Source organism: Furipterus horrens, unplaced genomic scaffold (genome assembly GCF_987537825.1).
Source record: "Furipterus horrens unplaced genomic scaffold, mFurHor1.1.pri manual_scaffold_13, whole genome shotgun sequence".
NCBI lineage: Eukaryota > Metazoa > Chordata > Mammalia > Chiroptera > Furipteridae > Furipterus > Furipterus horrens.
In genome coordinates, this window is record NW_028327183.1 from 49,325,255 (window position 1) to 49,342,868 (window position 17,614).

At 45.8% G+C, this 17,614-nt stretch overlaps 2 protein-coding genes across 2 annotated transcripts; both read right to left on the reverse strand.

Moving 5' to 3' along the window:
• Window positions 1-372: 372 nt before the first annotated feature.
• On the reverse strand, window positions 373-2,644 carry LOC149995111 (cell adhesion molecule CEACAM21-like). The gene is made up of 2 exons (XM_090259121.1): window positions 2,431-2,644; window positions 373-659 (listed from the first exon to the last, which is right to left on the reverse strand). The coding sequence occupies exons 1-2, from the start codon at window positions 2,642-2,644 to the stop codon at window positions 373-375; spliced, it is 501 nt and encodes a 166-aa protein (XP_090115247.1).
• Window positions 2,645-12,882: 10,238 nt separating this feature from the next.
• On the reverse strand, window positions 12,883-16,831 carry LOC149995112 (cell adhesion molecule CEACAM21-like). The gene is made up of 3 exons (XM_090260724.1): window positions 16,595-16,831; window positions 14,973-15,326; window positions 12,883-13,180 (listed from the first exon to the last, which is right to left on the reverse strand). Exons 1-3 carry the CDS (start codon window positions 16,641-16,643, stop codon window positions 12,900-12,902), a joined length of 684 nt encoding a protein of 227 aa, XP_090116850.1. The 5' UTR covers window positions 16,644-16,831; the 3' UTR covers window positions 12,883-12,899.
• Window positions 16,832-17,614: the final 783 nt, after the last annotated feature.

Here is a 17,614-nt window from a genome sequence, read left to right on the forward strand (position 1 = left end):
GTCCTCTTGTCCATCCCCCTTGTCTGCAACTGTGTCCTGGTGCCTTCCACATGGCCGCTGCAGAGGGGACACAGCTCACATCCTGTGAGCTCATATCTTGCTCCCATTGGTTATCACACAACCATTGCGCATCCTCTGATGGACACAATGTAATCTCCACTGTGGAAACGGTACAAATAGGGCTATACCAAAGTGGGGTTTGTTCTAATATGCGACCTTAAGTCAACAATGATGACAATATCAGCCCACATTCTTGGGTATTGTTGATTCAATGCAAATCTTTTAAGAAATAGTCACCTTCAGAACAAATCCATTAAAATAATGCAAAAAAACTTTATTGAGGGTTTAACAACATAGAGGAGGGGAGGAGAGTCACTCATGATTCACATACAACTCAACCACCCAACTTCTAGCAGAACTACTGGGGTTGGAGACTTCACACTGGTAATACCCAGCATCTCCCCTCATGACAGGGTCTATGGTGAGGCTTCTGCGGTCCTCAGACAGCTTTATTCTCTTGTTCAGCTGCAGATGCCAGCCATTGTACCACCACCAGAAGGAGACCGCATCCGCATCTGTGTAGCAGGTCAACACCACAGCCCACTTGTTCTCTGTGACTGTGCTGTTGCTGACTAGGAGGGTGGGCGTTCTCACAGGCTCTGAGGAGAGACAGAAGATGGGACTGGTTGTGAGTGGGCTTGAGACACGGAGCCATGCTGCTTCCTCAGAGATCATGGCCACTCACAGTCCACAGTGAGCTTGTAAAGGTCACCCTTGTCGGCCATTGTGTTAGGTAAGTACAGGATTGAAATGTGGAAAAACTTAACATTCTTTCATATGTAAAAATTATTATTATTAATACCTCAGGGCCTATAACCAATTACAATAAGGACTACTTCATTAGAGAGCAGGAAAGGATCTGAGATATGGGTCTTGGTCCCAGGAGGCACAGAGATCATGTCTCCCAAGACCAGAAATCCAAGGGCTCTTCATCAGGTTCAAGGTTATGAAGAGATTTCGGGTCTTTCAATCATTAATTCATTCCTTCATTAAATGACCCTTTATGTCTTCTTAATGTATCAAAAGTGACTGAATGTGTTACATGATGGTCCCTGAGCTCATTTCAAGGGTAGAGTGGGGAGCAAGAAGGCAAAGTCCTTTACTTTATAGTCCAGTGGGAGTAACAGTAACACATCAGGAAATAAATTAATGATTTCAAGTCCAGCACAGGGAGGTGTGGACGGGCCACCCGAGGGGAGACTGGGGATTCCCAGGACTGACTGACTGTTTCTGCAGGTAATTTGGTCCTGGAGTAAAAACATACTAATTCTCCATTTCCTTTCAATCCCCAAAACAGAATGTATTCCTCTGAGCTGAGGCTGCCTAAGAGAAAGGGATCTAAACAATTGGTCGGTTTAGGAATCCAGAAACCCCTCATAGGCCCCTGGGGTGGAATAGAAGACAAGGCCGCGGGTGCAGACAGACCTCGAGTGACTGTGACCAGCTGCTCATGGTCTGTGTGACTCTGCTTCAGTGACTGAGTCTCCCTGTGCCTCAGTTTCTTTTCAGTGAAGGAAGATTAATATTTGGCTACCACATAGTCACCATATTAACTGTAAAACATTCACAGTATCTGACCTAAATTTGGGGATAAAGCAGCTGCTCAAATAGGAGTCATCTGCTGTTGATCAACTCCAAGAGAGAATCCCCTGGGCTGATCCTGGTGAAAAAGGAGCTGCCAGAAGCATCTTTCTTCCTCCATTTTTTTCTGGGGATGCTGACCTTTTTCTGAACTCTAAGTCCCCCAGGACAGATGGCTAATATTAAAGAACATGGTCCTACTGTGCTCTGCGTACAGAGTCTCAGGTTAAACTGAATTGCATTTCTGCCAAGATGTGGCTCTTGGGCCTAAGCCCTGGATGGTGATCACATCAGGAACCTGTGACTTGGGCTCCCATTAAACCGTTATTTGATTAGCCTTTCCTGGGAGGTGAATCCCAACCTCACATAGGCTCCCCAAGGTCTCTGGAGTCAAAGTCCCTGGGACAGAATTCTAGGGAGGGGTTTTTGAGGTGAGCTCTGTGAGAATTGGGGACTCCTCAGATCAGGCTTTGGTAGAGCCCTGCAGGGCTTTATTCAGTGTCAAGTTCATAGTGAGGGGCTCAGGTGGCTCCACAAGGCTGGTCTTCCTCTGCTGAGTTATGCCATCAGATTGGTCCTTGTGTCTGCAGTGACTGTTGTGCTGGACTTAGGGATGGGAAATGAGGTCTCAGCAAGTTTTTCTCTACTCTGTATCTTGTATTAAATGCCAAAACTCAACCTGGGATGGGATGCAGAGGGGAATGGAGGCAGAGAACTGTGCTGTCAGCTCTATGTGTGAAATAGAATTCACCCCACTCGACACCCAGGGGTCAGAGAGCAATCACTCACCATATACTTTAAGTTGCCCATATACTATTTTTTTAATTCCACCTTGAGAGTAGGCCTCTACGGTGTAGATTCCTCTGTCCTTCAGCGAGACATTAATCACCAACAAGGATCCATCAGACATTATTCTCTGTTGTCCATTGTATGCAGGCCCATCCATATATAGTTTTTGGTTGAAATCAAGAGATGCAATTTTACAACGGGGATTAGTCCCCATCCCATTGTACCATGTGATGCTTTCAATATTCGGAGGTGTATCGAGGAAATGTAGGTACACATTTCTTCCTTCAATGGCAGTGATTGACCTAATAGTAAATTGGGAGGTGATGGGCAGGCACCAGTGGTTTAATAGTGAGACTAGGGGAAAAAGAAAATTGATTAATATTAATATTGAGATGGAAAGATGAGGGCCTACATCCTGAGCTAGTCTCTTCAACTCTCACCTTTGGTCTGTGTGTATCTCCCATGGTCAAGGCCAGCAGCAGGGACACCATTACGTCAGCACCTCTGAACCTCTTATATTTCCTGTTTCAAATACTCTTCTCTAGGTTTCTGCCTGGCTCATCCCTCTGTCCTCAGACCCCTGCTGACCCTGAGGAGAGTCTTAGAAAGACACCTGTGCTGACCTCCTTCTCTGAAGATTCTCTGCCTTCACTTCCTGACCTGCCGCAGCTCTTTTTTTTTTTTTTTTTTTTATGGCACAAGTGGGTACCTGACATCACACCCAGATACTTCCTTGTCCCTCTCTCTTGCATAGAATGTGATCTCCATATGAACAGGGTCTACTCTGATCTTGTATCTCCAGTGACTGCATGAGGCTAAAAATAGCTGTGGGTAAATAAATGTTTTCCCAGGGTTCTATTTCTCATAACGTATATTAAACATATCTGAGGTTGGCGGTACAGACAATGTCTAGCACTCCTGGTTACATTTTCCTCTGGTGTTACCTGACCTAAGCTTTTATTATATCATCAATTTTTCTACTTCAATACTCAATAATGAATAGGAAGTGAACAGCATGAGGCTTTCCTGCCTCTCACCACTTCCAGGTTATGAGAGCCTCCCCGTGCTGGGTCCCCTTCCCCATCCTACTCTGCTCCTCTGTCCTCTACCCTCAGGTCCAAACAGAAGCCTTCCCTCTTTTCTCAGAGCCCTGGTCTCTTCGGGAGATCCCAGCCAGCCTCTGTGTCAGATCCTCTGTTACCCCAAGGGACTGTCTCCTACTTACCGGCAAGCAGGAGCCCGTGCCCGAGGGCAAGTCCTCTGCAGGTAGAGACTGAAAGGGATCCCATGGTGTCTGCCACCTGCTCTGTGGCTCCCTCTTTGAGAAAAGCTTGAGGTTCAGTAAGGCTCCCAGGCACCTCTGTCCTGATGGTGCAATCTGCTGTGAGTCCTACCTGTGCGCTGAGCTTTATTCTGGGGCAAGGTGACCGTTCCTGTCATGTGGGCTGGGGGCAGGGTCTGTGCCTAAGACCCTCCCACTCCCTGCCCTCTTTTGTGCCACCCCTGTGCCTTCTTACCACTTTACTGTCCTTTAGTGTTTTTGTTCTCTCGGTACAGCTGAGGCCTTTGAACAGTACGCACACGCTCTCACAGTGTGTTTGGAGAAACACAAGCCCGGGTGTCTGGGATCCAGGCATCCCCCACAGCTCCCTGTCAGGTGCACTGCAGCCTCTCCCACAGCCTCTCTTTCACATTTCACTTTTCCCTCAGTGCTACCTCAGAAAATCCTGTCCCAAGGATGTCACCCCTGCTGTGCATCAGGTCACCTGTGAAACTTGTAAACATTGCAATGCCCAGGAGACACCTTAAAAATGCACCTCAGTAGCTGTCCAGCTAATGGATGCCCATTCCAGATGAGACCCCTTCCTGTGAAGACAGAACCCCTTCTCCTGCTCTGCTGTGCACAGGGGAGCCCCCAGGTCCTGTTACACTGCAGATGCTGACGGGGCGCAGGTGCCGTGGGCCAGTGACTCTGCATCTGACAAGCTCTCGGGAGAGGCTGATCTTACTGGCAAGTGGGGTACACTTGTAATAGCAAGGCTGATGGGGGCACATGTATCCCTGAGAGGGTGACCCACTCACACCAGCACTGGCATCTGCTGTGTCTTGGATTTGGGTCTGTAAGCATCACACAGAGAGCCCCAGGTGTCTCCCATAATGAGGTTCGTTTTTGTTTGTGACACAGAAACAGATCTGGGAACCAGTCTCCTTCAGGCTCTCAGATGCCCTGAGAAGGTTTTATTTCCTCCCAGCAGGAAGGTCACAGAGATGAGAAGGGGTCAAGCTGGGTGACAATTGCAGAGACCGTTCTGTTATCTCAGTTGTCACCAGACTGGCTTTGGCTCTCAGACCCAGAGACCCAGGGCCAGGAGTTGCTAGAACCTGCAGATTGGGGTGTGGAGTGGTAGGTGTCCCGCATGTCACAGGAAGAAAGGACTGTGGTGAACGTCAGGGGCCTGTGGGCTTTCTGGTCCTCGGGGACAGTTTCAGGTAGAATATCCCTCTCCATGTCTATTAGGCAGGCCTGTTTTTCTGGTTCCTGACTGTTGGGACAACCTCTGGTTTCTGCCTGGGAGGCTTACATCTGGTCACCAAGACTTGCCCATGGGTGGTGCCAGGCTTGGGGTAGAGACCACACAGAGACCCCTGAGAGAGGAGGTGCCCGTAGGTTCTGTCAAAGTAAGTGATGTCCAAAGCTGTGGAGCAATTTAGTGAATGTATCTGAGCCAAACTGACATCATATGCCTGGGAGCAAGGTCTCACATCTTGTCAGGAATGGCAGTTTGGCATCTTATTTTATACATTTTAATCAAAGGAGAAGATGAAAAAAGCTGCATAAAATCCAATAAGGTGTGAGAGAAAGCATAGAAGGGCAATTTTTAGAATGAAGTAAAAACCAAAATGGAGAAACATTTTTTGTACATTGGTTAGTACAGAATAATTGACATATACAGGACATAGGGAGGGTAGGCAGGGGACCAGATAACATGAAGTGTTCTGGGGTCTAACACGCTGGTCCCGGAGTCTGTGCCTTTGAATGGTCTAGCAAAGAAAATCACTCTCATGTATCAAAATTATGCCTTTAAGATTCATAAAAACAGGGATCAGAACTCAGTTAAGGTAAAGACTGACCTTGGCTAATGAAGTTTACAGGCCTGAGACGTGATGACCTGCCATCACCTGCTCAGTCAGAAACTTCTGATCAGAATAGTGTTAGGTTACATGTGGTCACTGAGCTTGTCAGGTGATTGCACAGCCCCTGTTTGTTAACAGTCTCTAGAATTAGCAGGTGACACAGACCAGTCAGGAAGGAGGGCCGGGGAAAGGTCTGTTGAAGCTGGGTATGAAAATTGGGCTGTTTCTCCATCTTCTTAGCCAAAGCCAAGGTCATGTGTCTATTTCCTGTGTGTCTCAATGTTGCTCCCCAGAGGACATGCATAGACCTGCAGGCAATGTCAGGTGCCGAACAGGTGTGCTGACCAGGGCAGGGTGAGACCAGTGAGAAGTCAGGCACTGTCCACAGTGCTGTGAGTCCAGTGTCAGGGGAACTGTCCCACCAGGGGGATGTGCTCTTTCAGACACAGCTCTCTGCTTTCAAGGGTTCAAAGGAAGGGACTGGGCATCATTCTCCTTAAGTTTTAGGGAGAGGGTGTTAGCTTAGAGGGTTGATCCCCAGAATGTGCTGTGTGTCCTGCATCACTGCATTTGGCATAGCAGCTAAGTCATCTGTGTCCCTGTCTGTCATGTGCTCCAGACCTCCTCCCAGGGCCCAGGAGCGGGAGCAGCTCCACGTGAAGACTCAGTCAGGGGCCCTGTGGGTTCTCCTCTTAGCGGAAGGGGGGCTCTTGTAGAACCCTCAGTGGTTCTGAGATGGAAGCAACCACAGGTTCTGGTTCTCCTGTCCCATCCTGCACGGGGAGAGTCCCTTGTTCCCCAGGACATCAGGAACTAGAGAACTGTCTTCAGAAACAACAGGAGGGTGGCCCACTGACCAGGAACTCTGGTCGTCCCTGATTCATACAACGTCAGGGTGTGTGTTCTCTTCCCTCCCCTGGTAGTAACTCTTATAGGGGTTGAGGATCCAGAGATTCTGTCTGGTCAGGTATCTGTGAGAAGAGGATAAACATGGCCCAGCACGATGGGATGTAACTCACAGGCGGGACTGTGGAGAGCTGTGATTTAGGGGAGAATAAAGTGTGATCCCACCCCTCAGTGTTCGAGGTTCATTCCCTACCTCCTGAGGAGTAAGGACCTGACCCTGGGATGTTCCCCAAAATGCAGTCACCTCCTTTTATGTTGATACCAGTTCCTTTGTGTCTATAAGAAACATAATTTGACTGCAAGTGTCACATAGAGTGACAGGCTTCCATTGTGTGGTTTCCCTTATCGATTTAATAAGTGTTTACAGGTCATCTGTGAGGTGTCAGGCTCTTGGCTGGGCCCTGGAAACTCCAAAGAGAATGAGACATGTGTGGGTCTGTGCTTATTGAGTTCACCTGGTAACAGAGACAGGCTCTCAGATGAACCACGGCTCTAGGGACTTAGTTACAATCCAGTGAAGGGGCGTGAAGGAAACTTTTGGTGTGTCCACACCATGTACATTGTCTTTCCTGGTGTGAGGATCACCGAGAGCACTTCTGAGAAAGCCACCTTGTGTCTGAGACCTGAAGGTGAGTGGTCATTTTCCCCTTGAAAAACAGGGGTTGTGTAAAAAAAAAAAACAAAAACAAAAACAAAAAAAACTTTCTGCAGAGGGCTGAGCTTTGGTGGGCTGACCCTTGGCTGGATGGAGGAGCAGACGGAGTCCAGTGTGGGGAGCCGGAGAGTGAGGAAGACTGCGTGATGACTGATGCTGGCGAGGCTGGACCCTGCTGGGCTGTGGGTGCAGGAGAGGGGAGTCAGAAGCCCCCTGAACGGCTCCAGATGCAGAGAACTCTTGCCATCTTCTGTTGAAAAAGCAAAAAAATAAAGAATAAAAAGTTATGTTAGGTTTTTTAATAGGTTTATATTTTCTATTCAACCTATACTTTAAGCAATATTTTCATGTGCATATATGTAATTTTAACATATTTATTGAGTTAGCTAAATGTTATAAGCTAAAAATATTGAAAGTATACAGTTTATGGAGTTTTTCGAGATCCATGCAACAGAGAAGTTGTCACAATGAGGAAAGTGAACATGTTCATTACTCGTAAGTCTCTTCATGCCTCTTGTAATGTCTCCATTCTGCCTTCTCCACCTCCTTCATCTGCTTACTGTCCTTCTAGATTTGTTTCCATTTTCTAGAATTTTCAAAATTTTAAGAATACAGCATATAACTTTAGGTGGATTTTGGCTTCTTGACTGAACATGATTATTTTGAAATAGTTCTTTCTTTTTATCCTTTAGTTCTATCTCATTCCAGGGATGCAGTAACTTGTTTATCCATTCACCCTTTCATGGACATTTGTGTTGGTTCCAAGTTGGGGTTATTTCAAGTAAACCGGCTATGAACATCTGTGCAAAAATTCTTTAACCCAAAACATTAGGTGCTTGTAAAACCATAGGATAGCTAGAGAAATGGAAGGAGGGAGAGGCCACTGAATGTCTGGTCTCAAGGTCACACTACCACAGCCCCCACCCAGAGGTAGAGAAGCACCTGCTTCTTCACATAGAGCTGTGTCTGCCCCAGCCCACCCATCAGTCAATGCAGTAGCAGAAATAGCAACCCCATCTGCCTTCCAGGTTCTGAATTATACATGAGTGATGACTGAGGCTGAATTTGTTTCAAATCTGTATTCTCAATCACTAGGAATCAGGAAAAGGGAGCCTTTAACCTTTCAGGTCCTCTGATATAAGAAGAGACATTGAAGAAAACTGAGCATAGATGCCAAGTCCTCATATACAATACATGACATAGCTGAGTCCACTTACAGCTGTTTGACTGCAGGTGAGCGACCCCACCTCAATAAGACTCAGTTCTCTCATGTGATTTAATAAAACGATGTTTGGTCTTCTTTCCTGGATCTTAGAAAGAGCGGCTCCTTTTGAGATTTTCTAAATGATAAGGATGGTAAGAGCATATTTTGTTGTGATGAGGCAACTCTTGGCAGGCCTCTGGGTAGCTACAGAGTATGGAGATGTTGGCAGGAAGATCAAGTCTTGATGAGAAGGTTAGAATTCTTAGCTCTCAACATAAGAAACCTTTAAACCGGTAAAGAATTTTTATGAGTCTCTTTGCGTCAAAATTGACGACAATTTCCAGGAAGCAAAATATCAGTGGCTTGAGAAAATGTACTGGAGAATGGCAGTTTTTGACCTTATTTTATACAGTACAATCAAAGCCAGAGGCCTAATGGGTTACATAAGATTCATTGGCAATTGATTAGGGAGGCAAGAGAAAGCAAAGTGCAGAGATTTTTGAGGTTGGGTAAAAAGTAAAACAGACTTCCGGTGAAGATGGAGGCCTAGGTAGACACGCTGCATCTCCCTCCACAACTAAGAAGGAACAAACTATCTCAAAACTAGAGACAACCACAAGTTCCAGAAAACCAAGCTGCATGGAAGTCCAACAAACAAAGATACAAAGAAGAAGTACTCATCCAGTCAGGTAGGAGAGACAAAGCCAGGGATGAGAGGAAGCTGTGCAGTGGCGGCAGCAGTAGTAGCGGCAGCAGTGGCAGTGGCAGCGGCAGGCCAGCAGAAAGCACAGTCACACGTTTTAAAAAGTCGAGAGGGACACCTGGGGAGAGCTCCTAGCACCAGACCAGCCCACACAGCTCATGGTTCCAGCGCCAGGGAAAATAATGTCTCATTGCTTCTGACTGTGCAAACCAGTGGGGGTTGAGAGAGAGGAGGGAACTGCTGGTCTCTCAGCAGAGCCTGCTTGTTTAAAGGGCCCCCACGGGCCTAGAACATCCTAAGACCCACCCACTCTGGGAATGACGGATAAGGCAATAGCTAGGGAGGCACCAGTCCCATACAAGAAGCGGGAAAACTGCCCAGAAAAGGAGAGAGTGCTGAGCAAGCAGCATTGTTCCCTCTCTGACCCCTCTCCCACATACAGTGCCACAATATGGTGAAACTGGTTGCCCTACAGTGACAAATACCTAAGGCTCTGCCCCTTGCTACATAACAGGTGTGACAGCTCTACCTAAGACACAGAGGCAAATCAACATGAGAACCTGTCAATATGAGGAGGCAGAGAAGTATGGCCCAAAAGAGGGAACGAATCAAGGTTCCAGTGATAGAACTAAGGGATGAAGAGATAGCCAACCTAACAGATGAGGAGGTAGCCAACCTAACAGATGTAGAGTTCAAAACACTGGTGTTAAAGATGCTCACAGACTTGACAGATATGCTTAAGTACAGCAAACACAGAAAAGAAGAAGTGACAGGTATGCTAAATAAAATAAAGGCGAATCCACATAAAACCAATGGTGAAAGGAAAGAAACCGGGGTTCAAATCAATGATTTGGAACAGAAGAAAAGAATAGTCAACCAGTACAGAATGAGGAAACAATAAATTTTAAAAAAATGAGGAGAGGCTTAGGAACCTCTGGGACAACTGTAAATGTGCCAACATCTGAATCATAGAAGTACCAGAGGGAGAAAACGAGCAAGAAATTGCTAACTTATTTGAAAACATAATGAAAGAAAACTCCCCAAATTTGGTGAAAGAAATAGACATACAAGTCCAGGAAGCACAGATTGTCCAAACAAGCTAGACCCAAAGAGGACCATACCAAGACACATGATAATTAAAATGCCAAAGCTTAAAGGTAAAGAGAGAATTTTAAAAGCAGCAAGAGAAAAGCAGAGAGTTACCTACAAAGGGGTGCCTATAAGACTATCCAGCTAATTTCTCAAAATAGACTTAACAGGAAAGAAGAGACTGGCAAGAAGTATTCAATGTGATGAAAAGCAGGACCTACAAACCAAGATTACTCTACCCAGCAAAGCTATCATTTAGGATGGAAGGGCAGATAAAGTGCTTCCCAGACAAGATAAAACAAAAGGCGTTCACCATCCCCAAGCCATTAGTGTATGAAATGTAAAAGGGACTTATTTATGAAAAAGAATATCAAAACTATGAACATTAAAAGGACAACAAACTCACAACTATCAATACTTGAATCTAAAAAATAAAAACAATCCAACTAAGCAAACGAGAATAGGAACAGAATCACAGATGTGGGGATCATTTGGAGGGTTATCAGCTGGGAGGGGGGAGGGGGAGAAATGGGGAAATGGTGCAGGGATTAAGAAGTATAACTGGTTGGTACAAAATAAGAGGAGGAAGTTAAGAATGATACAGGAAAAGGTGAAGGCAAAGAACTTATATGCACAACCCATGGACATGAACTAAGAGGGGTGGGATTGCTGGAGGGAAGGAAAGGAGCAAAGGGAAAAGAAATTAGGACAACTTAACAACATAATCAATAAAATATATTTTAAATACAAAGAAGAGATTCACAGTAGCAAGCTATAGTATAATATTTCAGTTACAATAGATGTAAATAACCTCAACAGTATAAATTATAGTAAATGTAGTGCAATAACTAGAGAAAAAAACTGGTACATTTACACAGTGGAACACTACACAGCAGAAAGAAAGAAGGAACTCCTATGCTTTGTGACAGTATGGATGGAAATGGAGAGTATTATGCAAAGTGGATAATTCAGGACCAAGGCTACCTCCAGGCAACTTGGTTCCCAGAAAGATCTGGGTAGTCAGTTCATCTCCTGCTGTGGACACCAATTCAGAAGGGAGGCAGGACAACTGGAAACATTTACTTGGAAAATTTCAGCCAGATTCTAAAAATTGGAAGATTTGAAAACATGGTAAGGATGGGCACTGTAAGCAACGTGACAGTCAGCTAACTACAAGCAGGTGATGCCAGAGTGAAGGATACCTCACACACATTTAAAGATGGCAGAAAGACTTTCTGAAAGACCATGCATTCGTGGAGTGAGCCAGAACTAAAGTGGAAGGCTGTGGAGATTTTAAAAACAGGGGCAAGAATTATAGGAATCTCTGTTTGATAATTGGCTATACAAGAAATTATAGTAAAATATTTCATAAAATTTTCAGAGGAGGTCTTTTTACCTCATGGCTAAAAGGTCCTCACCCAGGCTAGGCTTCTACCCTCCCACAAGGACTGAGACACCAGGAGGGTTAAATTGAAGGGATGGGCACAGGCCCTTGTGACAGATACTCTGTGAATCGTAACACTGGCAAGAAGATTTTAAGGAGACATCTATATTTCCAAAGGGCAAAGAAAAAAATCTACAATTACAAACTGTAATTGCATTTCAGAAGCAAGTGCTCGGAGAAAGTGGAGGTTAGAGGCCTGAAATCAGGAAGAACCTATATAAAGGTACCTGACTCTGAGGGAACATTAAGGCCTCTGAGTCATAACAAAAATGCTTTCTGCACAGTGGAGGGAAACAGAACTACATGGCTTTCAGCCAAGATACATTTTGTATCTATCAGTTCCTGCTTTTTATAAAGAGGTGCAAAATAACTGAGACTACCTGACCAGAGCCAGGGAGTGATCTTCCAGAGGATTTGCTTTCCATTAAGACATGATATCTCTCTATTCAGTCACCTTCCCTTTTATCAAATGTAATACAAAAGGAAGAAGTATATTCTTGATCCTACAACATGGCTGGTGTCACCTGATTTACCTAAGTACAGAGAAGCTGACATTTACCACATAGTTTGCCATGATGCAGGTTTTTCTATAAAACTTACGATGGGAGATAACATCTTCTTGAAGTTAGGAAGTTTCACCCAGACACTTCCCCTCAGTCTCTCTAGCTTTGTGTGAAGTCCTCTTCTCCAAGAAATATAAAAAGTCCTATAAGGTCTAACTTAGCTTCATAAAGGGTGAGGTCATTTCTAATTCCATGGGCATCAATCAGTCTGAACAAGGACATTTGAGCTAAAGTCTTGGTTTTATTAACAAAGTTGTCAATATTATCTTATTAATAAAAACAGATATTTACTGAACTTATGTAAAAAAATTATTGCAATATAAGTAAAAATATTCAAGAGACTTTAGAAATATTTTGGAAGACATCAAAGAGGAAGACAAAGATCAGTGTTGCTACCCACATGGGCATCCTCCTATCCATTCCCCTTGTCTGCAATTGTTTCCAATGTTCACCACACATTTGCCTGCAGAGGGGACAGAGCTCAGATTCTGTGAGCTTATTGCCTGCTCCCATTGGGTATCACATGACCACTGCTCATCCTCTGAGGGACACAATGTCACTTCCACTGTGGACATGGAGGCCAAACCAAGGCAGAGTTTGGTCTGAAATGTGACCTTAAGTTAACAATAATGACATTGCCAGCTCATATTTTTGAGTACTTGTTGATTCAATGCAAATCTTTTAAGAAATATTCACCTTCAGAACAAGTCCATTATAATAATGCAAAAAACTTTATTTAGAGTTTAACGACATAGAGGAGGGAAGGAGGGTCACTCATGATTCACATACAACTCAACCACCCAACTTTTAGAAGAACTGATGGGGTTAGAGACTTCACACTGGTAATACCCAGCATCTTCCCTCTGGACAGGGTCAATGATGAGGCTTCTGTCACCCATGGAGAGATTCATTCTGTCATTGAGCTGCAGATTCCAGCCATTGTACAACCACTGGATATAGACGGCATTTGTGTAGCAGTTCAAGACCACAGCACGCTTATTCTCTGTGACTGTGCTGTTGCTGGCTAGGAGGGTGGGCATTCTCAAAAATTCTGTGGAGAAACAGAGGATGGGACAGACTGAGAATGGGCTTGAGACACGGAGCCATGCTGCTTCCTCAGACATCTGAGCCTCTCACAGTCCACACAGAGCTCTGTGAAGGTCACCCTTGCTGCCAATGTGTTAGGTAGCCATGAGATAGAAATTTGGAAAAACTTAATATTCTTGCATATGTGAAAATTATTAAAACCTTAGGCCTAAGACCAATTACAAGAAATACTATTCCATTAAAGAACAGAAAAGGGCCTGAGACATGGGTCTTAGTCCTTGGAGGCACAGAGAGCCTGTCCCCTAAGACCAAAAATCCAAGGATTCTGCATCCAGGTTCCAGGCTCTGAAGAGATTTTGGGTCTTTTAGTCATTAATTAATTCTTCCATCAAATCACCCTTTATTTTTTTCTTAATTTATCAAAAACAACTGAGTGTGTTACATGTTGGTCCCTGAGCTAATTTCAGGGGTAGAGTGGGGAGCGAGAAGGCAAAGTCCTTTACTTTATAGTCCAGTGGGAGTGACAGTAACACATCAGGAAACAAATTAATGATTTCAAGTCCAGCGCAGGGAGGTGTGGACCGGCCACCTGGGGGGGAGCCTGGGGATTCCCAGCACTGACTCTGACTGTTACTGCAGGTAATTTGGTCCTGGAGTAAAAACATATTAATTCTCCATTTCCTTTCAGTCCACAAAACAGAATGTATTCCTCTGAGCTGAGGATGCCTAAGAGAAAGGGATCTGAACCAGTGGTCGGATTAGGAATCCACAGACCCCTCATAGGCCCCCGGGGTGGAAGAGAGGACAAGGCTGAGGCTGCAGACAGACCCCGAGTGACTATGACCAGCTGCTCGTGGTCTGTGTGACTCTGCTTCAGTGACTGAGTCTCCCTGTGTCTGTCTCAGTGAAGGAGAATAAATATTTGGCTCCCAGGTGGTCAGTGTATTAACTGTAAAATATTGACGGTATCTGACCTAAATCTTGGGGTAGAAGAGCTGCTCAAATAAGAGGTATTTGTTGTTGATTGACTACAAGAGAATCCCCCGGGGTGATCCTAGTGAACGAGGACCTGCCATAAGCATCTTTTTTTTCTCGTTTTCTTTTTTGGGAGTGGGGGGCGGGGGGGGTGGGCTGACCCTTTTCTGAACTCTGCCACGTCCCCCAGGACAGGTGGCTAATATTAAAGAACATGGTCCAACTGTCCTCTGCACACAGTCTCAGGTTAAACTGAATTCCATTTCTGCCAAGATGTGGCTCTTGGGCCTAAGCCCTGGATGGTGACCACATTAGGAAGCTGTGACTTGGGCACCCATTAAACCATTACCCAATTAACCTTTCCTAGGAGGTCAACCTCAACCTGACACAGGCTCCCCAAGGTCCCTGGAGTCAAGATCCCTAGGACAGAGTTCTGGGGAGGGGCTCTCTTGAGGTGAGCTCAGTAGAAATTGTGGATGACTCCTCAGACCAGGCTTTGCCAGAGCCCAGCAGGGCTGTGCTCAGGGTCAAAGTCACAGGGAGAGGGGGAGGAGGGGGCCGGCACTAAGATGGGTCTCCCTCTGCTGATTTACTCCCATCAGACTGGACTTTGTGTCTGCAATGACTGCAGCACTGAGCCTAAGGATGGGAACTGAGATCTTAAGAAGTTTGTCTCCACTGTGTATTCAGTGTAAAATGCAAAAACCCAACCTGGGAAGTGATGCAGAGGGGAATAGAGGCAGAGTCCTGGGCTGCCAACCCTAGGTGTGAAGTAGAATTTACCCTACCCAACACCCAGAGGTCAGAGAACAATCACTCACTGTATACTCTAAGCCATCCATTTCCTATTTCTTTCTTTGAACCTCGAGTGTAGGCCTCTACGGTGTACATTCCTCCATCCCTCATGGTGACATTATTCACCAGCAAGGATCCATCAGACATTATTCTCTGTCGTCCATTGTATGCAGGCCCTTTCTTATACAGATCTTGGATATAATCAAGCGATGCAATTTTACAATAGCGATTTGTCCCTTTCCCCCTGTACCATGTGAGGCTTTCAACGTTGGGAGGTATATGGCGGAGAGGTAGGCGCACAATTCTTCCTTCAGCAGCATTGATGTTCTTAATATTAAGTTGGGCGGTGACAGGCAGGCACCAGTAGTTAAATAGTGAGACTAGGAAAAAAAAGAAATTGATTACTATTTGGATCTATGTATTGGGATGGAAAGATGAGGGCCTGGATCCTAAGTAAGTCTCTTCAACTCTCAGCCTTGGTCTGTGTGCATCTTCCATGGTCAAGCTCAACAGCATGGCCACCATTACTTAAGCATCTCTGAACCTCTTATATTTTCTGTTTCAGATACTCTTCTCCAGGTGGTTACCTGGCTCACCCCTCACTGTCCTCAGACCCCTGCTGACCCTGAGGAGAGTCTTAGAAAGACACCTGTGCTGACTTCCTTCTCTAAAGATTCTTGGCCTTCACTTTCTGACCTGCCCCTGCTCTGTTTCTTCACGGCACCTATGGGTACCTGATATCACACTCAGATCCTCCCTTGTCCCTCTCTCTTGCAAAGAATGTGATCTCCAGATGACCAGGGTCTAGTCTGATCTTGTACCTCCAGTGACTGCAAGAGGCTAAAAATAGCTGTGGGTAAATAAATGTTTTCCCAGGGTTCTGTTTCTCATAACGTATATTAAACATATCTGAGGTTGGCAGTACAGACAATGTCTAGCACTCCTGGTTATATTTTTTTCTGGTGTTATCTATCATAAATTTTTATTGTTATTATCAGTTTTTCTACTTCAATCCTCAATGATGAATAACTTAGGAGATGAACAGCATGAGGCTTTCCTGCCTCTCACCACTTCCAGGTTATGAGAGCCTCCCCGTGCTGGGTCCCCTTCCCCATCCTACTCTGCTCCTCTGTCCTCTACCCTCAGGTCCAAACAGAAGCCTTCCCTCTTTGATCAGAGCCCTGGTCTCTTCAGGAGATCCCAGCCAGCCTCTGTGTCAGATCCTCTGTCTACCCCAAGGGATTGTCTCTTACTTACCGGCGAGCAGGATCCCGTGCCCGAGGACAAGTCCTCTGCTGGTAGAGACTGAAAGGGATCCCATGGTGTCTGCCACCTGCTCTGTGGCTCCCGCTTTGAGAAAAGCTTGAGGTTCAGTAAGGCTCCCAGGCACCTCTGTCCTGATGGTGCAATCTGCTGTGAGTCCTACCTGTGCACTGGGCTTTATTCTGGGGCAAGGTGACTGTTCTTGTCATGTGGGCTGGGGGCAGGGTCTGAGCCCAGGACCCTCCCACTCCCTGCCCTCACTTGTGCCACCTCTGTCCCTTTCAGTTTACATTCCTTCTATATTTATGGGAACTGCTGAGACCTCTGAGCACTACACATACAAGCACACACATATACACACATACACACACTAACTCACACTCACACACTGTGTTTGGAGAAGCGCAAGCCTTGGGTGTCCAGGTTCCGGGCATCTCCCACAGCTCCCTGTCAGCTACACAGCAGCCTCTCCCACAGCCTCTCTCTTTCACATGTGACTTTTCCCTTCAGAGCAGGAGTTCTTGGGACCTGAAAAATACCTGTCACAGGGATGTCATTTCTTCTGTGCATTGAAACACTTGTGAAAATTTATAAACATTGCGATGCCCAGGTGACACCTTAAAAATGGTTCAACCACTGTCCAGTTTGTGATATAAATTCAAAAAAAGACCCCATCATGTGAAGGTAGAATCATACTTCTGCTCTGCTGTGCACAGGGGAAGTCTCCAGATCCTGTTAAAATGCAGATTCAGATCTGCAGGGGTGCATTGTGCCCATGATTTTGCATTTAAGAGGAGAGGTGATCTTACTGGTCTAGAGGGAACACTTGCAATAGCAAGGCTGATGGGAGCACATATATCCCTGAGATGGTGACCCACTCACTCCAGCTCTGGCCTCTGCTGTATCTTGGTCTTGGGTCTCTCAGCACCACAGAGAGAGCTCCAGGTGTCCCCCAAAATGGGAATCTTATTTTTTTGTGACACAGAAACCCAGCTGAGAACCTAGTCTGCTTGTGTTCTCAAATTCTCTGAGGTTTTATTTCCTCCCAGCCGGAAAGGCACAGAGCTAACTCCAGGAGTGAGGAGGGGTCAAGCTGGGTGACAATTGCAGAGACCCTTCTTTGATCTCAGATTGTCACCAGACTGGCTTTTGTTCTCAGGGACAAAGACCAGGACCAGGAGTTGCTAGAACCTGCAGTTTTGGGTGTGAATGGGGAGCTGTCGTGCATGTCCCAGGAAGAAAGGTCTGTGGTGAACGTCAGGGGCCTGTGGGCTTCCCAGTCCTTGAGGGACAGTTTCAGGTAGAATATCCTTCTCTGTGTCTGTTTGTCAGGCCTGTCCTTGTGCTCCCTGGCTGTTGAGAGAACCTTTGGTTTCTGCCTGGGAGGCTTTCTTGTGGTCTCCCA

Excerpts from the sequence above, each read along its gene's own strand:
- LOC149995112 (XM_090260724.1), bottom strand. The coding sequence starts at position 16,643 with ATGCCCGGAACCTGGACACCCAAGGCTTGCGCTTCTCCAAACACAGTG. Across the intron at positions 15,327-16,594 it reads CGCTTCTCCAAACACAGTGT|TCTCACTATTTAACTACTGG; the intron begins GTGAGTGTGAGT and ends TTTTTTTCCTAG. Across the intron at positions 13,181-14,972 it reads TGGATGGCTTAGAGTATACA|AATTTTTGAGAATGCCCACC; the intron begins GTGAGTGATTGT and ends GTTTCTCCACAG.
- LOC149995111 (XM_090259121.1), bottom strand. The coding sequence starts at position 2,644 with ATGGGGACTAATCCCCGTTGTAAAATTGCATCTCTTGATTTCAACCAA. Across the intron at positions 660-2,430 it reads TGGGCAACTTAAAGTATATG|AGCCTGTGAGAACGCCCACC; the intron begins GTGAGTGATTGC and ends GTCTCTCCTCAG.